Source organism: Durio zibethinus, chromosome 18 (genome assembly GCF_047325235.1).
Source record: "Durio zibethinus cultivar Kanyao isolate XHJ-2024 chromosome 18, ASM4732523v1, whole genome shotgun sequence".
Taxonomy (NCBI): domain Eukaryota; kingdom Viridiplantae; phylum Streptophyta; class Magnoliopsida; order Malvales; family Malvaceae; genus Durio; species Durio zibethinus.
The window spans coordinates 185,979-212,504 of NC_143179.1; the positions used below are offsets into that span (position 1 = coordinate 185,979).

The 26,526-nt window shown below is 34.5% G+C and overlaps 1 protein-coding gene across 2 annotated transcripts; it reads left to right on the forward strand.

The window, feature by feature from the left end:
* The first annotated feature begins 1,797 nt into the window (after positions 1-1,797).
* On the forward strand, positions 1,798-6,445 carry LOC111298855 (protein DJ-1 homolog B-like). Of its 2 annotated transcripts, none has more exons than XM_022893559.2 (8): positions 1,798-1,996; positions 2,075-2,275; positions 2,803-2,952; positions 3,087-3,269; positions 3,392-3,472; positions 4,965-5,165; positions 5,264-5,404; positions 5,955-6,445. In XM_022893559.2, the coding sequence occupies exons 1-8, from the start codon at positions 1,859-1,861 to the stop codon at positions 6,159-6,161; spliced, it is 1,302 nt and encodes a 433-aa protein (XP_022749294.1). In that variant the 5' UTR covers positions 1,798-1,858; the 3' UTR covers positions 6,162-6,445. The 2 variants fall into 2 exon arrangements, with proteins under 2 accessions (XP_022749294.1, XP_089603015.1); XM_089746889.1 differs by having other exon boundaries at positions 1,839-1,996; positions 3,374-3,472.
* The last annotated feature ends 20,081 nt before the right edge of the window (positions 6,446-26,526 follow it).

Consider the following 26,526-nt stretch of genomic DNA (forward strand, 5'->3'; position numbering starts at 1 on the left):
TATGAGCTACTCTTTCTTCTTTTCTTATTTCTCATACTTTTTACCCATCCTAAGTCTTAAAACTTTAACAAAATTCGAAAACAACCAAATCAAAACCCTTGCATTTGCTATCCCTTTTATTATTATTATTATTATTATGATATATTGTGTTTATTGTAATTGATTTTTTTTTTTTTGGATAGTGTCTTTTATGCTCTTGAACTATTGTTGTTTGTTAGATTTGGTACCTAAACTAAAAAAATTGTTAAATAGGTATCTAAACTCTGAAATCATGTATCGATTCGGTTCAAGAGTTTACTCTATTAGTTGAATTGCTAATTTGGCTATTTTAGCCAATAAAAATTCTCCATTTGGATACAAAATGACATGTTATGCTAACATGTTATGTTTGTATAGTCATATATTTTGAAAAAAAAAATAAGTAAAAAAAAATTAATTCCCCTTTAAATTGTAAATTACAAATTCAATATTTAAACCTTAAACCTCAAATTGGATTTTTTAATTAGAGTAATTTTTCTTGAATTTTTTATAAAATTTTTATTTATAAATTGCCCAAATCAAACATGGAGTTAAATTTTACAAGCAAAAAATACTTTGCTAAAATCCTAATATATCTACACCCAAACCATTAAGTCAAGAAATTACCATCATTAATTTCATCCCATCGCCACTATCACTAATTCAATAACTCATCGAAATCACTATCCAATCAAAATCATCACAGTCTATCGCTAGCCCTTAAGTCGTTGTTTTCATCAATACCAGCTAGCCAACACAATTGAGGTATCACACTAGCCAGAAAACATTTCCTTTTACTTGAGCAAATGCACGAAAAGAGAGAGTTTCGGTTTGGAAGAATTTTGAGTGGGCTTTGGATTTTAATTTTTTGGAGGGAAGGAGAATCAAGAAAATACAAAAAAGAAGGCCATCGATGGCAATCGTTGTCAACAGTGATAAACGAGCAATAACAAATTGAGGCTTATAAGGTGTGATTTTTGGGAGATCCAATTGGTAAAAACGAAGGTTGAAGAAAAGAGAACAAAATAATAAAAAAGTACATGAGGATTGGATAGTGGAAAGAGGAGATTTTGAGATTTGAAGTTTCGAGCTTTGACTTCATATCTAAGAGCTTTGAAATGTTTTAGGAGAAAACTAAGTTGAAAAATGGAAATAAAAGTAAAAAAGTTTTGTTTGGGTGAAATTGAAGATCAAAACGGCACCGCCAAGTGATGGCTAGGCTGTTAGTCGCTAAAATCTGGGTTAAGGGCTATTTTTTATTTACAATAATTATTATTTTAAAAAATTTAAAAATTATTTACAATTATCTTTATTTTTAATACGATTATATATTATTGTTCAATTTAATATCATTTTTATACATATTTTATTTTTTAAAAAAAGCCAGCTTGAAATAAGGTATAATTCTAATAATTAATAAAAAAAATCGTTTTATACTAAGAAAAAAATATATATATGTATATATAAAACAAAATATAACATTTTGTTGTTAAAAGGAAAGTTATAATATTGACATTATAACAAAACATAATTTTTTTTACAACTTTTCATTATCTCTACTCCTATAAATTTAAGAATCATCTAAATAAAATAAAATAACTTTAAGACCTTACTCATAAAATAATTATAAAGTTAAAATCCAAGAAATTCACATCATAAACCTCATTTTAATTGTGATAAGGATGGCGTGGCAAAATCAGAGCCGTTCATCTCAACCATCTCATCTATTGCCGCCATATCCGAACGCTACGGAAACCAAGTTCTCTCCACTTCCAGGCTCCAACTGAGAGAGCCGAGCCGATCCCTCTAGAAAAAACTGGAAAAAAAAAATCCAAAAGAAATGGCATTATTACAATTACGCCACTTAACGCCTCATTCACTTCCTTTCACTTCCAACCTCCTCCATTCCCGTTTCTCCCCTCTCAAGTCCCCTCGCTTCTCCTTTTTCGCCTCTGCTTCAACAGCCATGGCTAAGAAAGTAAATACCAAAAATATAACAATGGTTTTTTAATTAATTTTATGATTATGATTTTTTCTTTTTTTTTTTCTTTTTTAGGTTTTGGTGCCGATTGCAAACGGGACGGAGCCAATGGAAGCTGTGATTACGATCGACGTGTTAAGGAGATCGGGAGCTGACGTCACGGTGGCTTCCGTCGAGAAAGAGCTTCATGTTGATGCTTGCCACGGTGTCAAGATCATTGCTGATGCTCTCATCGCTGATTGTAAAGACACTATTTTCGATCTCATCGCGCTTCCTGTAAGTTGTAATTCTTTCTTTCTTTTTTATATCTTTTTTCAGGTTTTGGTGTTGAAGTAAAATGCAAAAAACTAAAAAACAATTTTAAAATTTAAATTTAAGAAATATTTGGTTAAAAACTGGGTTTTTTTGGTTATTTATTGCTTATTTACTTCTGGAAGCAAAAGCGACAAAGTGTTTTCGGTTACAAAAGCAAATGAATTGAATGAAAGTTAATGATTTTTGGAAGCAAAAAAAGGAAAAAAAATGGTTTTTGTTATAGAAGTAAATAATTTTTATGAAATTAAATGATTGGTTTTTGTTTAGAACAAAAGCAAAACTATCCTCTCCTTTTCATTGGTATGGAAACAAAGTCTAATTTGATATAAAATTTAAATTGATATATGGTAGAAACAATTTTGGTCTTCTCGTGTTTTAATTCTCATAGGTTCTAAGGTTTTCATATTTTTCTTGTTTATTGTGTCTGTGCTTGAAAATGTACTTTTTTTTAATTGAATTTTCTCATTGATATATATTTTTGCTATTAGGGAGGCATGCCTGGTGCTAACAACCTTAAAGATTGTGGAGTTCTTGAAAGTGTTGTGAAGAAGCAAGCTGCAGATGGGCGGCTTTATGCTGCCGTTTGTGCTTCACCTGCGGTTGTGCTTGGTTCGTGGGGTCTGTTGAAGGGACTGAAAGTGAGTACTAAGTGATAAGTTTTAAACTAAATTATTTTAGAGATCATGATATAGATTTTTGCTATTGTTGGCACCTTTTTTATCCTGTAAATGTTGCATGATTGATCTCATAATCATCGGATTTTTTCTGACAGGCTACTTGCTACCCATCGTTTATGGAGCAACTGAAATCTTGTGCAGCAGCTGTTGAATCAAGAGTTGAGCAGGATGGCAAAGTTGTGACAAGTCGTGGACCTGGCACTACTATGGAGTTTTCTGTAGCACTAGTTGAGCAATTGTATGGCAAAGAGAAAGCTGACGAAGTTTCTGGGCCATTGGTACATACACTTTTACTACAGTAGTTATTCATTCTTTTGGGGAAAAGGGAAAAGCCCTGTGGCTAATTGGAAGTTCAATAAATGAAACCACTATTTGCTAATAGGAGACTGATTATCTTCAGGTGATGCGTCCTAACCATGGTGATGAGTATACAATCACTGAGCTAAATCCCATGGAATGGAAATGCAACAATAACCCTCAGGTGAGGCTTTGGCTTTATTTTGTTGTTTTATTTAATTAAATTTTGAATGATATTTGAAATATTAATTTTTATTTTGAAGTATGTCTCAGTGTACACTTTCTAGTGTGTTCAAGATCTTAGTCTTACCCCAACACTAATTAGGATATCCAAAAACAGTTCTAACACATAATTCTAAAGAGTTTCAAGGACAGCAACTTTACAACTAGCTAGTGAAGTGCAGAAAGACTAGAATAGCATAAAGAGATAATAGTTGAAAAAGTAGATCTTAGGCATCAGACTTAGGGATCTAAGCTTTACATGTTAGGAGATGACTTGTATCTGGCAATTTCTGCACTGTTATTATCTTCTTTTCTTCAAAAAGTAACATTTAGACTTCTAAATATGCAACAACACTTGTTTTCCAAGTTTTGCTGCTTTGAAAAAGTAGATCCTAGGCATCAGACTTAGGGATCTAAGCTTTACATATCAGGAGTTGACTTGTATCTGGCAATTTCTACACTGTTCTTCTCTTCTTTGCTTCAAAAAGTAACATTTAAACTCCTAAATATGCAAGAACACTTGCTTTCCATGTTTTGCTGCTTTGAGTAACTGCTATTCCTATTTGTATTCAAGTGTGCTATTGCAGGTTCTAACAATAGTTTATGATTGAGACCCAAAAATGCAACTAGAACTTTGACAAGGTCAAAAACCAATTAAAGGCCTAGAGAACCTAGCACAAGCCGCCCATTAAGCCACAGAAATAAGAGTCTTCTAATTAGGCTCAATTAACATACAAGCCCACAGGACAATTACTAGTATGCACTCTGCCTTTATAATGAAAATCAACAGAAATTGAACCTAGCTGCAGTTACTCATTCCAATTGGCAAGTTCTATATACGAGTCTTGTTAACTAACTCTATAGCCTTTTGATCCAAATTTTCACTTTCCGATTATCATTGGTATTTCTGGCTCTATATATATTTGCATCAGTAGTTGATGAAAGCAGTTGAAACTCAGCTGAGTTTTGACAATCTTCTAGTGTCAATGGTTTCTTGATTGCATGTAAGAAATAATGGCAATCATTTTGGTACCTGGGCCACTGGACCAAGGTGGTGTTTCAAAGTCTGGCAGGCTTTAGTGGGGATTGTGAATTTGTTATAAATCTGTAGGTGCAGGAAATATGAAAAATTGAAAATAGGCTTCCTGGACTTGATATATCAATAGCGGCAAACTTCCCTCCTTTGCCTTCTTTCTGCTTTCTCCTGCCCTGGGTGAATCAAAACATTAGTTATTTTTTATGTAGTTTATTAGATATTTTGTAAGTTGATTGCAGCAAGAAGATAGTTATCGTATTTTCCTTGCTGATATGAGTCTGTGCAATCAGTTGCAAGTTCATTCGCGTATTCAGTTCCAAGTTTTCTGACGTTCAAATTTGTCTTCCTTGCAGTACTATTTCACTAAAGTTTTGGGTTTCTTTGCTATAATAAAAGTAGTGTTTCTTTAAATTTTCAGATCCTTGTACCAATTGCCAATGGCTCAGAGGAAATGGAAGCAGTTATGACCATTGATATTCTGCGTCGAGCAAAGGCAAATGTTGTGGTGGCCTCTGTTGGAGACAATCTTGAAATTCTGGCTTCTAGGAAAATAAAATTAGTGGCAGATATGTTTCTTGATGAAGCTGCTAAACTTTCGTATGACCTTATAGTCTTGCCAGTATGTTGGAATTCTGTCATGTTCCATGGTCCCTGATTCCTGCCGACTCTTTCTTTCTTTGCTAAATATATTTTGAACATTGTTTTGCATATTTTCAGGGAGGACTTGGTGGTGCTCAAGCATTTGCAAACTCAGATAAGCTGGTGAACTTGCTAAAGAAGCAAGCTGAATCAAACAAACCCTATGGAGCTGTATGTGCATCTCCAGCTTTGGTCTTGGAGCCCCATGGTTTACTCAAGGTCTAATTTTGATCATGTTAACATTTGCTTGTCTTGATTATAAAATTTGTATGGAGAGAATACTTATTTCATGTCTATTAATTTTGTAAAAGCTAATTTACTTCAATACTTCAGAGTCGATAAAATAAATTATTGACTCTGATGTATTTAGAAAACCATAATCTGCCTCCGGGAAATAGTCTCTGCCTCTCTGGGGCTATGATTAAATAATTCTAATATTTTATACATAAGAATGTATAATTAGGCTATAGGTTCATTACAAACTGTTTTCACTTTAGTTATTTGCTTTTGGCTCTGAAACTTTGAACTTTTACCATGGCACAAAGTTATCAGTAATTTGGAAATTGTGCTTGCTTTTGCCTTTTTAACTTTGTTACCTTGATAACCATAAAACATACATACATCTGCTTGAGTTTGTGTACGATTATTGTAATTATCTTTGTTTCAAACGTATAGATCTTGAGTAAAAAGAAATGGTAAACTGAGTCGTGAGAAATATTTTGCATTTGGTATTCTTGGATGCTTACGTTTGTATTCTCCTATGGTCCAGGGCAAAAAGGCCACAGCATTCCCTCCAATGTGCAACAAGCTGTCAGATCAGAGTTTCATTGACAACAGAGTCGTGGTGGATGGCAACCTGATCACAAGCAGGGGTCCTGGAACTTCCATGGAGTTTGCACTAGGAATTGTGGAGAAGTTTTTTGGACGCCTGAAAGCTTTAGAGCTAGCAAAAGTAATGGTTTTTGTAAGCGAGTAGAGCTAGTTAGAATATTTGTCCTTGGTCATTGGTACCATAAAACATGCTATGTGACAATGCTTGGTCACTTTGCGGTTTATGTACTGTTTGTTGACAAATAAAGGAGCTTTGGAACAGCTGAGCAACAAAGCCAACTGGTTCTTCTGTGATGTTATCCTTGTCGATGTATCATATTGACATCCTAGTTTACACCAAGCTTTAATGGGTGCAAAATTTTGTCCTCAGCCACATCTGGTTTTCGAGAAGTTTTCAATAAATTTTATTATAATCTCATCTAGCTATCATTTCCAGGAGTTGATAATGGTTTCGATATTCGAATTAAAATTTTATTGAAGAAATCTACTACATTTGTGATATGATGAATATATATATATATATATATATATATATTGATATATTAATATGATGAATTTTTAATCCTAAATAATTACCAGATCGTTGTCTCCGTGCTTCGACCGGGGGATTTTTTTAAATATTCAAAAGAGTGTAACAGGCGCTACTCGGGATTTACAATTAAATTTTAAATCATTAAAAGAATTATTTATGTAAAGTTTAAATATCTGTATTAACAAAATACTGATATATATTTAAGCATGCAAAAAATGTTTTGAATATTTTAATTTGCATGACAAATATATGATACGAATATTACAAAATAAAATATGAATAAAAAATGTTTGCTCGCAATTTTAAATGTGAGACCTTTTCAACCACACCATGGAACAAATTAATACAACCCTATTAGAAAGCTAGACTCCTATAACTACTTAACACAAACCTGATAGAAAACTAAATTTATTTAACAACTTTACAATAATAGACAAATGAATGAAATGGGGAATTTTTCCACTATTTCTAATTAGATAGTTTCCTTAACAATAAACAAAAGGTTTAACAAAATAGGAAACTGACCTCTTTAACTTCAGTCCTTTATGTTGGTCTAACAGCTTACGAATAATAAGTTATTCTTTTCTTTTGCATTTTTGTAATTCATGAAGGTCATAGTTTGGTAGTGCTTAGCATAATATAGTAATGCACTTAAAGTTAATGGTAATATCTGATTTTTGAAACAATCATGATGCGAAAAGATGAAATATATAACAAAATGCAATAAATTTTGTTGTTCCAAACAATATAAATACTTATGAAGATTAAATGCTCACAATTTTGAAACCAAAGGTGCATGCCAAAAACAAACGTTAACGCTATATAAAAAATGACAAACCTCTCACTCTCGAAACAATCCTATGATCACAAAATATTTACTAAATGTAATAAATTTACTTTTCCTAACAATATGATTAAATGCTTGTGATTTCAAGTACCCAAGATGCAAATTGTAAATTCCCTTAAATTAAATCCATAACAAAACTATAACTTTAAAGAAACAATATACTATCACCAATCAAATAACAAATACTCATATTATAACCTTTCAAAAAAATTCCAAAAGTTACCAAAATAAAGTAAAAGAGACTGTGAAGCAAATCCATAAAATAAAAAAAAAAAGACAGAGTATGAGAGAAAGGGAACATACAATTTGCCGTATACATCTTAACGAACTTAAATTATTTCCTTCGTATATTCCAGCTTCAAAATATATCAAATTTTGAATAAATACTCCATAAATATATTAGAGGCATAAATCGAATAATTTCAAGAAATAAATTATTTTTAAAACTTTCTTTTCAGAGTATATCCAAAAAGTGTAAAAAATTATCTATCAAACGCAATAATGAGTAATTAACAGTAGGAAGTCAAATTGCCCAAAAGATGAGCATGTTAAAACTGTGTCAATAATGCTTAAACTAAATTGATAAAAGAAAACTTACCTTATTTTCGATGAGTTCAGCATTTTCTTTGTAGTCTTTGAAGTTTGTCTCTCTGCAAGGAACCTTCCTCTTAACACTCCTCAGTCCTCAATCCATTATCTACTTTCATTAAATAAATAAGAACTTTAACATGAAATGAATAGTTGAAAAGCATAGTTCCAAAGACTAACAGAAAGAGTGGTCAATAAAAATGAAAAAGAAAAAGGATTTATTATTCCCTAGAAAACATATGCAACTAAAACATGCATTAATAGCAAATGTAAAAAAGATTAAAGTAACAAGCAAGAATTTTCTTTACCTCAATAATGTTAGGAAAATGGGGTCCAGCCTCATGCAAGTAGTTTTGGACCAAGTAAAGGCTATGGGTCTTAATCTTTCATTTTACACAGAGCCTTAGCTACTTAATAAAAAAGAGGTGAGGTTGTTTTAAGTGTGTGTCAAAAACCAAGTAGAGAAAGAGGAAAAGCCAGGAAAAACAGAGAGAAAAAAGAGAAAGGAGAGTTGGTTGAACAGAAGTCGATCCGTGGTCCGATTGAGTTGGAACCTTGTCAGGAGGTTTATGATTCAGAGTTTTACATTCTAAACGGTGAAGATCAGGTTTGAAGCTCTCTAGGAATAAATCCAGGGTGTATTTGTTAAATCACTTATTTGGTGAGATTTCTCCAATTGTTTCTCTAGTTATTGATTAACTCTAGTTTTAGCTAGAGAAGAACTTTGTATACATATTATTTGATAGTGAAGATTTTTCTGGTGGTCCGTGATTTTTTTCCCTCTACACTGGAGGGTTTTCTACGTAAATCTTGGTGTGTTTTATTTTTCTTGCGTCTTTGATTATTGATTGTTGTCTATTGCTTCTGTATTGTTGTGATTATTGCTTCAGGCGTAACAAGTCGTATCAGAGCGAAGTTATTTTGAGACATCGATACAAAAGCTACCCAGGATAGAAGTAAATTTTGTTTGAGATCATAAAGGGTGATACATGTTCCATGATAAAATTGACAGCATCGAATTATTCAATTTGAAAGCTTATGATGGAGGATCATCTATACTGTAAAGATTTGTATGAGCCAGTATTAGGTGATTCGGCTAAACCAGTAGATATGAAAGATGAAAGCTGAAAGAAGCTAGGTAGAAAGACGCTGGCTACAATCAGAAAATGAGTTGATATCAGCGTGTTTCATCATGTAGCGTAGGAGTCAGATGTTCACATTGTTTGAAAAAAATTGGCAGCATTATAAGAGAGAAAAACAGGTATGAATAAAGTTATGCTTGTTAAAAAGCTTGTAACTTTACATTACAGGGATGGACGATCTGTTACAGAACACTTGAGTGATTTTTAAGATATATTTAATCGAATGACTACTATGGAGCTTAAGATGGATGATGAAATGAAAGCGTTATTTCTTTTAGGTTCATTGTCAGACAGCTGGAACACTCTAGTTGAGGCTGTTCTTAATTCAGCTCCTGATTATAAGGTGACATTGGAGATGGTAAAGGATAGTATGCTTAATGAAGAAACAAGGCGAAAAGATGTAGACCTTGAAAATCAAGCTCTGGTCACAGAGAAAAGGGGTAGAAAAATCGATAGAGGTCAGGACTCAAAAGGCCGTGGTAAGTCTAAACATAGATCCAAGCCTAGAGGTAAAGTGAAGTGTTTCTATTATGGTAAGGTAGGTCATATAAAACGAAACTATAAAATCTTGAAGCAAGAGTGAAAAGATGAGAAAGCCAAGAATTCAGATGATGGCAATGTTGCAGCAGTGAATTCAGATAGTGATTCAGTTACTTTGATTTGTACACATGGTGATTGTAATCATGTTAGTGATCCCGACATTGAGTGGATAGTTAACACAGGAGCGGTATATCATTGTGTTCTTAAGAGAGAGTTGTTTATAACTTACAAAGTAGGAGATTTTGGTTGTACCAAGATGGAAAATAAGAGTGTGTCACAGATTGTTGGGATTGATGATATTGTTGTATAAACTAGTACAGGCTACATGTTGACTTTGAAGGATGTCAGACACATTCTAGATATGAGAATGAACTTACTTGCTATTAATGTCTTTGATAAGGAGGGATATTAAAACCGATAAAAGAATGGATAGTGAAAGCTTCTCAAAGGATCTATGGTAATTGTAAGGGGAAAACTATGCTGCAAATGTATAAGACATGGATGCAATTGAACGGTAACTAGGTAAATACCGTTGAAAATGATGCTTCAGCAAACTTGTGGCACAAGAGGTTGGCACACATGAGTGAAAAAGGGTTATAAGTTTTGGCAAGATAGTCTCTCATTCCCTTGACCAAAGGTATGTCTCTCGATTCATGTGATTATTGTTTGTTTGGTAAGCATCATAAAGTTTCTTTTTGTAAAAGTTCTCAGAGAAAAGAAAATATATTGAAATTAATTTATTCTGACGTATGTGGTCCCATTGAGGTTGAGTCATTAGGTGGTAGCAGATATTTTGTTACTTTTATTGATGATGCTCCACGTAAAACTCGGATGTATATGTTGAAATATAAAAGTCAGGTACTGTAGTATTTTCAAAAATTTCATGCCATGGTTGAAAGGATAACAGGGTTACCTTTGAAGTGTATTCAAACTGATAATGGTGGGGAATACACATCTAAAGGCTTTAAAGAATATTGTTCAAAGCATGGGATCAGGCATGAGATGGCAGAACCTGGAACATCGTAGCATAATGGTATAGCTAAAAGAATGAATCGCACCATTATGAAAAAAGTCAGATGTATGTTGAGGATGGTAACATTACCAAAGCCATTTTGGGGTGAAGCAATTAGCACAGCTTGTTATTTACTTAATAGGTCACCATCAGCTCCTTTGGGCTTTGACATTCCAGAAAGAGTGTGGACAGAAAAAGATACTTCATACTCTTATTTGAAAGTTTTTGGGTGTAAAGCATTCATGCATGTGCCGAAAGAGCAGAGATCAAAGCTTGACAGTAAAGCCACACAGTGTGTGTTTGTAGGATATGATGATGAAGAATTTGGTTACAGGGTATGGGATCCAGTAAAGAAAAAGACAGTCAGAAGCAGAGATGTGATTTTTCATGAAAAAAAAAACCATAGCAGACTTGAAGAAAAATGAGAAGATTACACGAGTTACTATTGAGTGTGATGTTTCAACACTGACAGAGATTTCACAGAAAAGAGCCACAGATGGTAAAAATGAGCAAGAAACAAAACTTGAGGATATAAATGAGCCAGCCACAGTAGGTGATGAGCCAGATGCAATTTGTTTTGAGCAGGGAGAGTAATCCTCTCTACCTGAAAGTGTTGAGCAGGAGGAGCTACCTTCGACATCAAGTGATGTAAAGTCTCAGCCCAAGAGATCTACTAGAGAGCGCAGGCCATCTACTAGGTATCCAAATTTAGATTTTATTTTAGTTACTAGTGAAGGGAAGCCAGAAAGCTTCCAAGATGTGTAGGTTACTCCGGATAGAGAGCACTGATTAAAAGTAATGAAAGAAGAGATAGAGTCTTTGCGAAAGAATGATACTTATGATCTTGTTAAACTTCCAATAGGAAAGAGGCCATTAAAGAATAAATGGGTGTTCAAGTTGAAAAATGATGGTGACAAACTAGTGAGGTATAAAGCTCGATTGGTAGTAAAAGGTTTTTCTAAAAAATCAGGCATCGATTTTGATGAGATTTTTGCTCCAGTTATAAAGATGAGTTCTATTCGAGTGGTACTGGGATTGGCAGCTAGTTTGAATCTTGAGCTTGAGCAACTTGATGTTAAAACTACATTTTTGCATGGTGATTTGCAGGAGGACATTTATATAAATCAGCCTGAGGGTTTTGAAGTGAAAGAGAAAGAGCATTTAGTTTGCAAATTGAAGAAAAGCTTGTATGACTTGAAACAAGCTCCGCGACAGTGGTACAAGAAGTTTGATTCTTTTATGGTGAGTCATAGCTATAAAAGAACAGCAACGGATTCTTGTGTGTATGTTAAATAATTCCCTAATGGTAACTTCATTATCCTATTATTATATGTTGATGATATGTTGATTGTAAGACAAGATGCTAGTATAGTTTACAGGTTGAAAGAACAATTGTCTAAGTCCTTTGATATGAAGGATTTAGGTCCAGCAAAGTAGATTCTTGGTATGGACATTATCCAGGATAGGAGAGCTAGAAAGCTGTGGTTGTCACAGAAAAAATATGTTGAACGAGTGCTTGGTAGATTCAACATGCAACATGCTAAATCAGCTAGCAGTTCACTTGCCAACCATTTTCATCTAAGTAAGAAATCTTGTCCAGTGTCTAAGGAAGAGCAATTAGCTATGTCTAGTATTCTTTATTCTTCTGCAGTCAGTTCTTTAATGTATTTTATGATTTGTACAAGGCCTGACATTGCTCATGCAGTTGGTGTAGTGAGTAGATTTCTTTCTAATCCAGGGAAGGTTCATTGGGAAGCAGTGAAATAGATTTTTAGATATTTGAGGGGTACCTCAAAAATGTGCTTGACTTATGGAGTTTCACAACCAGTTCTAGAAGGGTTTACGGATGCTGACATGGTAGGCGATCTTGATGGTAGGAAATCTACTTCAGGGTATTTGTTCACTTTTGCAGGAGGAGCTGTATCTTGAGAATTTAAGTTGCAGAAGTGCGTTGCTTTGTCAACTACAGAGGCTGAGTATATTGCAGCAACCGAAGCATATAAAGAAATGCTTTGGATGAAATGTTTTTTTTTTGAATTGAGATTGAATCAGAAAGAGTATGTGATATTTTGTGATAACCAAAGTGCTTTAGATTTGAGTAAGAATACCATGTACCATACTAGAACAAAGTACATTGATGTTAGATATCATTGGTTATGTTCAGTGATTGAAGAATAGCAGATGTTATTGAAGAAAGTCCATACGGATAAGCATGTAGTAGATATGTTGACTAAGATACTTCCCAGGGAAAAGCTTGAGCTTTGCAGTAACTTGGCCGGAATGAGTTCCCTAGTTAAGGTAAGTTCCAAATGAAACTGCTATGGTGATGAATCTCCTCCTAATGGGGTTGGAGGGGGAGATTGTTAGGAAAATAGGGTCTAGCCTCATGTAAGTGGTTTTGGACCAAATAAAGGCCATGGGCCTTGATCTTTCATTTTACACAGAGCCCTAGCTACTTAATAAAAAAGAGGTGGGGTTGTTTTAAGTGTGTGTCGAAAACCAAGTAAAGAAAGAGGAAAAGCAGAGAGAAAAATGAGAAGGGAGAGTTGGTTGAATGAAAGTCGATCCGTGATCCGATTGAGTTAGAACCTTGTCAGGAGGTTTATGATTCAGAGTTTTACATTCTGAATGGTGAAGATCAGGTTTGAAGCTCTCTAGGAATAAATCTATGGTGTATTTGTTGAGTCACTTATTTAGTGAGATTTCTTCAATTGTTTCTCTAGTTGTTGATTACCTCTAGTTTTAGCTAGAGAAGAACTTTGTATATCTATTATTTGATAGTGAAGATTTTTCTGGTGGTCCGTGATTTTTTTTCTCTACACTGGAGGATTTTTTACATAAATCTTGGTGTGCTTTATTTTTTCTACGTCTTTGATTATTGATTGTTGTTTATTATTTTTGTATTATTATGATTATTGCTTCAGGCGTAACAAATAATATTAGTACTAAGAAAACAGATCAGTTCAAATATGAGTGATAACTTTGCATCAAAATTTCATAAAGTTACGACAAAAGATAAATGGATTGTTATTATTATTTGTTTTGGAAGTCCTTTTTGCTTCCCTCTATTTTTATATAGGTAGAATTTTCCTTACCTCCCGAAATCCCGTCATTGCATGCAATAATAGATTAGAATAAAAGAAAATATAATCAAAAGCTGAACAATGAAAGTGATTGAACAAAACTCTTACTCTTTTCATTTCCTTTCCGCTTTTTAATGTTTTTTTCCTTGTTTTTCCCCGACTATCCTTCTCTGATTGCCAGTACCTATCCCTGCCTTCATTCTTCTTTTCTTCTTCTCTCATCTAATTTTTTCTGTTTAGATCAATCTTTTTTCTCTTCATCTCTTTATCCTTTTTCGATTTTTTTCAGTGAGTAGAAAGGTTAAGCTTTATCCTTCTTACCTTCATAATTCTCTCTCTCTCTGCTCTTTAGAACATCTTTTTTTGCATTTTAAATTTTTGATCCAAAACGAAAACTAACAATAACTATTTATATATTTTATTTAGCAAATTTGAAGTTTAATCTTTTCAAATATATATAATTGATTAATTAAATATCAATATTCTCTTAATTTTAAACATTATTGCATATATATTATTTTATATAATCAAATAGAGCTAATAGGCATTAGAATCATTATTTTTTAATTTTAAAATAACATGGTTTATTTTTAGACTCTTGATGAATGATAATTATTCGTATCAATATTATTTGAAGATTTAAGTTTGAATATTTTCAATTAAAATTATTAACAGCTTGGAATATGTTGGATTGAAACCAATTTGTTCAATGTCTTTTCATCGAACTGTTGCAACATACACACAATAACTTTTCTGGTCCAACTTTGAGAACATCACAAATCAAGCCAATCCAAATAAACAATAGAAAATAAACATGTGTGGTGCTAGCTAGAGGTTAGACGCCTAAATCTGGGAATTATATGACGAACAATAACATGAAAAAAAAAATCATAATTATGTTATAAAGAATGCGTTTTAGCAAATAATATAAAAAGTGAGTCAGTTAGTCACTTTTTTTTTATACTTTTTTTATTTACAAAAATTACAATCCTTTCACTGTATAAGGTAAAGTTAATTACAAAATAATTAAAAAACAAATTGAATCCCATAAAGTTAAGGCTCAAGTGGTTTGCAGAGAATTCTACTTTAGACTAATTAATCAAAAGTACAAACTTAAAAATAGATATTAATAAAAATCAAAATCATCAAAAGAGAAAATCCAATAATTCCAACCTTAAAACCAAAATAGAAAAAAAAAAATCACCTACAGCAAGAGAAATCTACCAAGCTGAGAACAAGCCAAAAAAACCAAACAAATAAAATCGGCTAAAAAAAAAAACAAATACTGAACAAAAAGCTTAAAAGAATCACATTCAACACATAAACTAAATAAATAACTAAGAATGAAGAAAGTATACAAAAAAATATTTTTTTGAATTAATTAGTGGAGGCAAGAACATGCAACAAAGAATTTTAAAATCATAAAAAAATACAAGCACATGCATCAATTATCAAAGAAGAAAGTAGAGAAAAAATAAAACATGAATGAAACTGAGCGCTCTCCCATTTCATACCTTGTCTCATATTTTTAGGCATATTTCTTCCCTTCTCTTGTTTTGATGATTTTCTTTTTCTATCTTATTTGTGAAAAGAAAATCAAAGAATAATCAAGAAAGAGCAAAAATAAAAGAAAATAAAAGAACAAAATAGGAAAAAGCGTAAAAAAAAATGAAAATAATGAAATAGTAAAATAACAAAATAACAAAACTGGCTAAAAAAGAAATATTCTATTTTGTTCAAATTTAGGCTAGTGAGGAGTCATTCCGACAAGTGACCAGTCTCCCTAAATCAATTACTAAAAGCCTTCTAAAATTAGCCAAATTAATTTTTTTAAAAAAGTCGAACAAAAAAAAATCCGACATATGAAAGCCGAATCTAGCATTGAATGATAGGAAAAAGCCGGTAAAGGATGGATTTCTCTCTACTATCCTGTTTATCCCCCTCTTCCTCCCCCTCTCCCTTCCTCACAGTTTTTATTTCAATCTTCTTTCACCATTTTCACCAGAAGAAATATGAAAATCATCACTTCAATGGTAATTATTATACCAACAAATTTGGACCAGTCTCTTGCTTGATCAAAGTGAGTCAAAATTCAATCAAAATGGACCAACTTGTCAACAAATTAAATGGTTGAATTGCAAATGAGCCAGTTGGAACCGCGTGTTGACGCTATAATTAGTCTCCAAACCAAACAGATTCGTCCCCCTATAGTCCCAAATTTTTTCCTGGCTATTTTAATACATCCCTTCTCTTTCTGGGTCACTCTCTCCCTAAAACCCAAAATTTCCTGTCGAAAAAACCAAGTGAAGCCCAATTCTCAAGCGGATACAACCGTGCCATTCCGAAAACTTCAAAAGGAACCCAAATTTCGGCAACTAGTTGCCAAAATCTCAACATTTGCCAGATCTCATCCACCGACAATCATGTGATTGCAGGAAAACCCTTCCAGCCGCTTCAAACCCTAAAATATCCCAAAAACTCCTCTTCAAAACCTCTTTTCACTTTTCTAGCTTGCTTCTCCAAAAAAAAAAAAAAAAAGCCTTTATTTTCCTAGATCTGGATTTAAATTTCTTCGTTTCAAAAGCCTAAAATTCCTACATCTACCTATGCGCTTCTCATCCTCAGTGTCATGAGCCACCCTTGTATAGGGCCATGACCGGGACTTAGGTTGCCATGAGCCACCCATATATAGGGCCATGGCCAGGTAGATCCCTTGTGCTAGGAAAAGTGTCCCCATTTCAAATATTGTAACGGTTATTGGTAGCATAGCTCTAAAAGTTCTAAGGCTCTTTAGGGGGGTGAGCCGGCAGCGTAGTGTTGGGCTGTCTCACCGGGTGCTATGCGAGCTTAGGCCACCCACCAAGGGCTGCCCCCTGGCCCTGGTGATGGTGGGAGGTCCCGATGTATAATTCCCGTTTATAATAAAATTCACCCCGATTGTTGCCTCATGTGTTTCTTTCTTTCTCGATGTGAATGTGCCTTGTTGTGTGTGTATGCTTGAGATTGACCTCGATATATTGTGCCTTATTGTGAATGCTTGAGACTAACCATGGTTCATGGTTATTTGTTCAGATCTCGATCTATTGAAGGCTGACTTGGGTGGAAGCGTCCATTCAAGTGCCACACGGGCTAGTGTTTGTTGAGAGAAAGCTTAGTCCGTGACACGTGGTATCAGAGCACGGTTGAAAAGTGCTAGAAAAATAGATGAGATGCCACAAGTGGTGGACCGGATCATCAACAGAGAATTGAGGAACTGGAGGCCGCGGTGGCCGTAATGAAAACTCATATGGTGACAAAAGCTCGAGTGAGGGAGATCGAGACAACCCAGCGGGAGTTATCCAATACTCTCCACAATGTGAGCGAAGAGGCTAGAGATGCCTTGAACATTCTCCAAAAGGAGTTTGAGGAGCTCAGGGCCAGGTGAGCATCCTACAAATGGCTGTGGCCAGATCAGGTTCGAGCTCGATGGACAGGGGATAAAGGCCCAAGGTGCCAGAGCCTCGATGCTATGAGAGGGCAAGGGATGCCAAGGAACTTAAAAATTTCTTGTTTGACATGGAACAATACTTTCGAGCTATACACACAAGTTCAGAGGAAGACAAGGTGACAATGGCGTCGATGTACCTCGCAGGGGATGCCAAGCTGTGGTGGTGCTCCAAGTTTGTCGATGACGAGTGCCTGATTAAGACTTGGACGGATCTGAAGCGAGAACTGAAAAACCAATTTTTTTCGAAGAATGTGGAGTATATGGCTCGAAAGAGACTTCGAGAGTTGGTGCAAACCGGAATGGTGCGAGAGTTCGTAAGGAACTTTTCTACCTGGATGCTGGATATTCGGGACATGTCCAAAAAGGACAAGATGTTCTATTTTCTTGAGGGCCTCAAGCCTTGGGCGAGGACAGAGCTACAAAGGCAGAAAGTGCAAGATGTGGCCACGGCCATGGTTGCAGCGAAACGTCTTCATGATTACAATGATGGCTCCATAAAACGGAAAACTCCTTCATCAACTGGCAGTAGCTTTAACTTTGGGAGTGGGAGAAAGATGACTAGGTTGGACCGACCCTTCAGTGAGGGATCAGACATGAGGTCCTTTGGTTGAAATAGCACCCAGCCCAAAACAAACAACGCAGGGATTTTCAAGCCTAGGCAACCGCTAGCTTGCTTTCTTTGCAAGGGGTCACATCGAGTGGTTGAATGCCTGCACCGAGGAGCCCTTAATGCCTTAAGGACCTCATCTCAAGAGTCCGCAAAAACGTTAGAGAGCGTTGAAGAAGCTGAAGAGGAGCCAGCCAGGATGGGCTCAATAAGGTTTCTCAGTGCCCTCTGCACCCAATTGAACACTATAAAGAAAGAGCAAAGCAAAAGCTTGATGTACGTGAACTTGACGATCAATGGGAAAGCCACCAAGGCCATGGTGGATATGGGTGCAACCGACACTTTCATCACACTAGAAGAAGCAAAGAGGTGTGGTCTTCAGATTAGTAAAGACTGTGGGTGAATGAAGGCGGTTAATTCGCCAGCCTTTACGATCAGTGAAAGCTTCAAAAGTGTGACAACCCGATTGGAGCCATGGGAAGGGAAGGTAGACTTCACAGTCTCCCCTATGGATGACTTTGATGTCGTTCTCAGATTGGACTTCATGATGTTGGCTCAGGTGATCCTTATCCCCGCTGCTAGCTGCTTGTTGTTTTTAGGAGAACACCCATGTGTGGTGCCAGCCAATATCTTGCCAAAGAGTGGGAAGAAAATGATTTCGGCTTTACAATTCAAGAAAGGGGTAAAGAGAGGGGAACCCTCTTTTGTGGTCATGCGGATCTACAAAGAAGGGTCGAAAGTAGAACCAATACCCGATGGCATAAAGAGAGTGTTGAAAGAATTCGGAGAGGTGATGCCAGAGATGTTGCCCAAGGTTCTACCCCCTTGACGAGCAGTGGACCACGAAATTGAGCTCCTCCCAGGAGTAAAACCCCCTGCTAGAGCTCCCTATCGCATGGCCCCGCCAGAGTTGGCCGAGCTGAAAAAACAATTAGATGAGCTTCTACAAGCCGGGTTTATCCGACCATCAAAGGCTCCTTTCGAAGCGCTAGTGCTATTCCAGAAGAAGCATGATGGGAGTTTACGCTTATGTGTTGACTACAGGGCCCTGAACAAAGTCACCGTAAGAAACAAATATCCTATCCCGCTTATAGCAGACTTATTTGATCAATTGAGTCGGGCCAAGTACTTATTCAAACTGGACCTGAGATCTGGATACCATCAGGTCAGAATCGTTGAGGGAGATGAGCCAAAGACCACTTGTATAACACGGTATGGCGTATTTGAATTTCTTGTTATGCCCTTTGGACTAACCAATGCTCCTGCCACATTTTGTACATTGATGAATCAGGTGTTCCATGACTACCTTGACAAATTTGTAGTCATTTATTTAGATGATATAGTGGTGTACAGCTCCACCTTAGAAGAACATCAAGAACACCTACGTCGAGTATTTAAAAGGCTGCAGGACCACCGGTTATATGTAAAAAGGGAGAAATACGCGTTTGTTCAGACCCAAATCCACTTTCTCGGTCACATTGTCGAATGTGGCCACATTCGAATGGACATGGAAAAAGTTAGGGCCATCAAGGAGTGGACAACACCAAAGAATGTTAGTGAACTCCGCTCATTTTTGGGACTAGCCAACTATTATAGAAGGTTTGTGGAAGGGTACTCTCACAAGACCACGACCCTCACGGAGTTATTGAAAAAGGAGCATAAATGGTGTTGGACTAACGAGTGCCAAGAGGCCTTTGAGAGATTGAAAGATGCTATTATAAAAGATCCCATCTTAGCTCTCCCCGATATTGAAAAGCCTTTTGAAGTTCAGACGAATGCATCAGATTTTACTATTAGAGGTGTGCTTTTACAACAACATCACCCGATAGCATTTGAAAGTATGAAGCTAAGCGAACCGGAGAAGAAATATACGGCCCAGGAAAAAGAGCTCCTGGCGGTGGTTCATTGCTTGAGGGCTTGGCGACATTACTTGTTGGGTTCACACTTTGTCGTGAAGATGAACACTGCAACCGTTAACCACTTTCTCACCTAACCAAGGCTTACGGCAAAACAAGCTAGGTGGCAGGAATTTTTAGTGGAGTTTGACTTCCACCTTGAGCATACCGCTGGAAAGACCAATCAAGTGGCGGATGCATTGAGCAGACGACCAGAGTTGGCGGCCCTCAGAAGAATGGCCCCAATGGCAACTAGTAGAGCCACTACGGACATTCATAAGTTGATTGGAGATCATCTAGGAAAAGACCCGCAAGCCTGTGCCATCTTGAAGCTAGTAGAAGAAGGGAAATCCAAATACTTCTGGCAAAAAAATGGTGTCTTGTGGACCAAAAGGCCTCGAGTGTTTGTGCTGAGAGCAGGAGGGCTGAGACAGATGCTGATGAGGGAATGCCATGACGCCCCATGGGCGGGACACCCAGGCTGGCAACGTACTTTAACGTTACTGAAACAAGGATACTATTGGCCCCACATGCGACAAGATGTGATGGACTACACGAAGACTTGCCTCATTTGCCAACAAGACAAAGTCGAAAAGAAGAAACCTGCGGGCATGCTGGAACCATTACCGGTACCCACCAAACCGTGGGAAAGCATCTCCTTCGATTTCATTTTGAGCCTACCCAAGGTTGGGGATCTTGAAACTATCTTGGTGGTAAATGACCGGTTCTCCAAGTATGCCACATTCATCCCCGCTCACAAGTATTGTACAGCAAAAGACACAGCTCGACTATTGTTCAAACATGTGGTCAAATATTGAGGCATCCCTCAAAACATCATCAGTGATAGAGATTCGAGATTCACGAGGTCCTTTTAGAGGGAACTTTTCAAGATTTTGGGGTCCCAACTCAACATCTCTTCGAGCTACCATCCTTAGACCGATGGCCAAACGGAACGTTTCAATGGATTGTTGGAGGAATATTTGAGGCACTTTGTCCAAGCCAACCAAAAGGACTGGCCTTCATTGTTGGATGTTGCTCAACTCTACTTTAATTCCAACAAGAGCTTTTCCACTAACAAGAGCCCATTTGAGGTGGTCACCGGACAACTACCAAGGCTACCCCACACTTCCTTGGAACAATATGGAGGAAAGAATCCAAGAGCTTTCAACTTCAGCAAGGAGTGGAAATAAAACACAGAGATTGCACAAGCTTACCTGGAGAAGGCATCAAAGCTGATGAAGAAGTGGGCAGACAAGAATCGCAGAGCTCAGCAATTCCAAGTTGGTGATTTGGTTCTGGTCCGACTAGTTCCAGAACAAATCAGGTTCTTAAGAAAGAGAGATCGTAGACTGGTGCGTAAATATGAAGGTCCAGTAAGAGTCATTTCCAAGGTGGGGAACGCTTCTTACAAAATCGACCCACCGAAGTGGATGAAGGTGCACCCAGTATTTCATGTAAGCAACCTGAAACCTTTCCATGCAGATCCTATAGATATTAACCGAAGGGACCCAACCAGAGCCGCCATCACCATGAAGCCACCCTCAGAGCGTCGAGTCGAAGAGATCTTAGCCGACAGGAAAACCAAGATATATCGAAGACTAGTTCGGGAGTACTTAGTGAAGTGGGAGGGCTTAGGATAGAAGAAACCAGCTAGGAGAGAGAACACGACCTCCAGAGATTTCAAAGGAAGATTGAAGAATTTCAAGCCAGCAAGTCGACAAGGACGTCGATAGAATAGGTGGGGGAGGATGTCATGAGCCACCCTTGTATAGGGCCATGACCGGGACTTAGGTTTGCATGAGCCACCCATATATAGGGCCATGAACGGGTAGATCCCTTGTGCTAGAAAAAGTTTCCCCATTTCAAACATTGTAACGGTTACTGGTAGCATAGCTCTAAAAGTTCTAAGGCTCTTTAGGGGGTGAGCCGGCAGCGTAGTGTTGGGCTGTCTCACCGGGTGCTATGCGAGCTTAGGCCACCCACCAAGGGCTGCCCCCCTGGCCCTGGTGATGGTGGGAGGTCCCGATGTATAATTCCCGTTTATAATAAAATTCACCCCGATTGAATGCCCGATTGTTACCTCATGTGTTTCTTTCTTTCTCGATGTGAATGTGCCTTGTTGTGTGTGTATGCTTGAGATTGACTTCGATATATTGTGCCTTACTGTGAATGCTTGAGACTAATCATGGTTTATGGTTATTTGTTCAGATCTCGATCTATTGAAGGTTGACTTGGGTGGAAGCATCCATTCAAGTGCCACACGGGCTAGTGCTTGTTGAGAGAAAGCTTAGTCCGTGACACTCAGCGTGTTTACATCCACCATATGGCCTTAGATCTGTGTAAAAGAATTAGAAATTTTTATGTGCCGCATTAAATGAAGTTTAAATATTTAGATGTGAAAAGAATAGACGTCTAAATGAATAGAGTTTTCAATGAATCATAAGTGAATATGTTTGGTTTTTATTCATTTATTAAGTTTAACAAATTATTTTAGATAATATTTGTTTGTTCGTTTATATGAATCAAACACAAACAAATTTTTATTTGGTTTATTTATATTCATGAATAAATTTCTTTAAAGTTTATTAAAACTCATTCATTTATTGTTAGTTTTTTTTGTTTATAATAATAATAAAATTATATTTTTAATTTTTACCCTAATCGTATTTTAAAATTCGTTTATATTTATTTGGATTCATTTATATTCGTTTAGGATTTGACTGTTTAAATTTGTTACGATTTGTTTATTGTTTATAAATATATTCATTTATTTATATTTGTGAATATATTCTTATAATATTTATAAACAAATTCATTTAATTTAATTAAATCAAATACGAACCAAACATGAACATGCTACTATTTAAAAGAACTGAGGTCTAATGAACAGAATAACTTTTTTACTAAATACAAACTGAATTTAAATATTTTTAAAAATAAATAAATAAATCATAAATATACATTCGTTTGTTCATTTATATTCAATTCATTTATATTCTTAATAAAAAAATCCATACTTTTAATCTTTATTATTAATTATATACACAGATCTAAGGTCATATAGTTCTGTTCTCAACATCTTCACCTAATTCCTTTACGTCTCCTTAGATCTTATTTTTGTTTGTATTTGGAAATTAGATCTGTTTATTGCCTTGTTAAGTGGCAAAATGAAAATTTTGTAACATTTAACAAGTTTGTAATATTAAAAATGAGTGAAGGTAAAATAGTAATTCTTGGACAGCTGTCAATCTTGTGGGATTATTTTAATATAGGTAGTAGATATATAAATGTTGTAGATAATTTTTAGAGGAGGGATGAACTTATACAGTGTTAAATTTTTTTAATTTCACTCATTTTTTTAATTATTGATTTAATAAATTTAAGATATGAGATTAAAATATTTTTTTATTTTTACTTGTCTCGCTAATCTTTAGATCTATTAAATTTAAAGGTTAAAAAATATATATATAATTTTTATTATTTTACATTGTGTAAGTTGATGCCTCTTCTAATTCTTATGCCTTTTATCTTTCAAACTTGGAGATTAATTTAAATTGTTTAAATTCTAATTACAGTAGTGCTCCTTTAATAACTCAACTATATCTTTATTTTCTTTATTTAAAAAAGATAACGAAACTCATCTATGAATAAGAGTATTTACGCTGTGTTGCAAACGAAAATAAAAAGAAAGGAAAAAAAGATTTTTTGAAAGAAGAAAAATATATATCTATTCTTTGTTTGAATAGTTAAAATTAATAAAAAAAATGTTAATAATTATTGTTTGGTTAAAAAGTAAAAAACAAAATATGCATTATAATATTTTTTTCTAATTATACCCTATTCTAAATAAAATGCTTCATTTACTATTGGAGTAATTTAGAAATTAATTGTTTCAAGTAAAAAAGAAAAAAAAATTCAATAAAAAAGATGAATTTTATTAATCCATAAAAGAATATAGGTTTGAAATTATTTTTATATAATTATATATATTTTTTAAATTAATTCTAATGAAAAAATTTTAAGAATCTAAATACGTTTTAGTTTTAGTAAATGAAATTAATTATAAACTTATATTAATATTTTCTTACAAATTTAACGAGCTTCATTAATATAATATAATTTATCCGATTATATGTGTCTGTTCATGTACATGTTTCTTGTTTTCCAAATTTATGAAACAATAATAAAACATCGAAAGAGATATATGGCTCGGCATAAATTAAAAAGTAAAGGATATGATTACTTTTTTATGATTACTTTTTTATGGGTAAGGTACTTAAACCAATAATTACTTCAAACTTATTTTCATGTAAAGTAAAGCAAACATGCTAAAAGAAAGCAAAAAATATGTATACATAAAAAATTCATAATAATAAATTTGTAGATCATAATATAAAAGTTGATGAAAGCTGTATGTAGACACTCTAATTTGTACGAGCTCATTGGGCCTGATTCTACAAGGGCCTAAGCCGATTGGGTTTAGTTCAGCTCTGGTCTAATTTTAGCTTTTAGTTTTTAATTTTTAATTTTTAATTTTTAATTTTTGTTATTTTTAATTTTTGTTTTGGTGTCTTGATCCGAAAATTAAACTTTAATTTTTGTTTCTTTCTGGAATAGTTTTTGGTAGAGTTGGACTAAGATTCAATCCTTGAATCTCAGTCAAAAAAAGAGTAAGAATTTATCAGAAATTGTTTCTGATCAATGCTTATAAATAGAGGCTCAAACAGAAACATAAAGAAAATCAGAGAGGAATCAGAGAAAAACTTAGACACGAATAAGAAAGAAATAGAGAGAAAACAGAAGCAAAGGAAAAAGGTTCTGAAGAATTATGAGCAATTTTTAGGATTTTTGAGAATTTTTTCAGATTTTTGAAAAAAAAAATTTTTGGGAATTTTTTGGAAAAATCCAGATTTCGAAGAAATTTTCTGTAAAACTTGAATTTTTCATCGTGTTTTCTAGATTTTTGCGTGATTTTCCAAAATCCAGTGAAAATTTAACCGGATTCTGGGTTTTGTTCTAGAAAGGGGAGAGAAAAAGGGAAAAGAGAGAGAGGGATGAGGAGAAGTCTAAAGGAAAAGATCGGATTTATGCTTTTATGCCAAGGCAAAACGGCATCGTTTTAGCGTTGGTAGATACCTAAGATCCGCGTGTTTCTGTCTAGGTCAACCCGACCAGATCGTAACCCGTTAGACTGACCTGAGTTTCAACCAACCATTCCAGCCGAGCCGAGCTTAGCCACATTTTTCAAGTCGAGCCAAGCCACATTCTTTGAGTCGTGCCTTTGAGACGCTTTTTCTGTCTTAAGCCGAGCCGATCCTAGCCGTAAGTCGAGCCGTTTCCATTTTTTGGTATTTTTAATTATTTTTTTATTTATGTGTTTATTTATTTTAAGAGTATTTTTTACATGATAAAATAAGAAAAAATAAAAATTTTGAGAGTAAATATTAATTATCCAATGATGAAATTTATAAAAATTTCATAAGAGAAAAATATTTTCGTAATTATAATACAAATGCAAATTTTCAATTTGATGTCATGTCAATTTTCTATCATATAATGAAAATGGTATTTTGATAATTTCTTAGGTGATTATTTAATAAATAATTATAAGAGAATGTGTATGTTTGTAATTACGACCTGAGGGCATAATAGTCCATTTGGTTACATGATATTTTCTTATCATATAATGGAAAGGGTATTTTGATAATTTTTTAAGGGATTATTTAGTAAATAATTATGAGAGAAGGGTATTTTCATAATTATGGTATGAGGATATAATATTCGATTTGGCCACATGTCAATTTGTTATCATATAATGGTAGGGGTATTTTTGTCATTTAATAAGGGATTATTTAGTACATAATTATAAAAGAAGGGTATTTTCGTAATTATGGTATAGAAGTATAATAGTCTATTTGGCCACATTGTAATTTCTTATCATATAATGCATAGTGTATTTTTGTAATTTCTTAGGGGATTATTTTAAAAATAATTATAACAAAAGAGGTATTTTCATAATTATAATATAATGGCATAAGAGTCCATTTAAGCATATGTCAATTTCCTATTGTATAATGAAAAAGGCATTTTGGTAAATTTCTAAAGGATTATTTAGTAAATAATTATAAAAGAATGGTATTTTCGTAATTATAGTATGAGGGCATAATAGTTTATTTGGTCACATGTTAATTTCTTATCATGTAATAGAATGGGTATTTTGGAAATTTTATTGGAGATTATTTTGTAAATAATTATAAAAAAATGGGTATTTTTATAATTATGATATTAGCACATAATTGGTAAATTGGTCACATGTCAATTTCTTATTATATAATAGAAAGAGCATTTTAGTAATTTTATATTGGATTATTTAGTAAATAATTATAAGAGAAATGGTATTTTCATAATTATGATATAAGAACATAATAGTACATTAGGATACATGTCACATTCTCATCAGATGATGGGATGGGTTGCTTGTAATTTCACAAACAATTTTTTAAATGTATATCATATAATAGAAATGGTATTTTCATAATTTCAATTGGAATTATTTAGTGAATAATTATTAAAGAAAGAGCATTTTTGTAATTATGGTATGAGGGTATAATAGTCCATTTGGTCATATATCAATTTTCTATCATATATTTGAACGTGTATTGTGAAAATTTTATAGGGGATTATTTAGTAAATAATTATAAGAAAAATTGTATTTTCGTAATTATGGTATGAGGGTAGAGTAGTTAATATCGTCATATGTCAATTTATTATCATAAA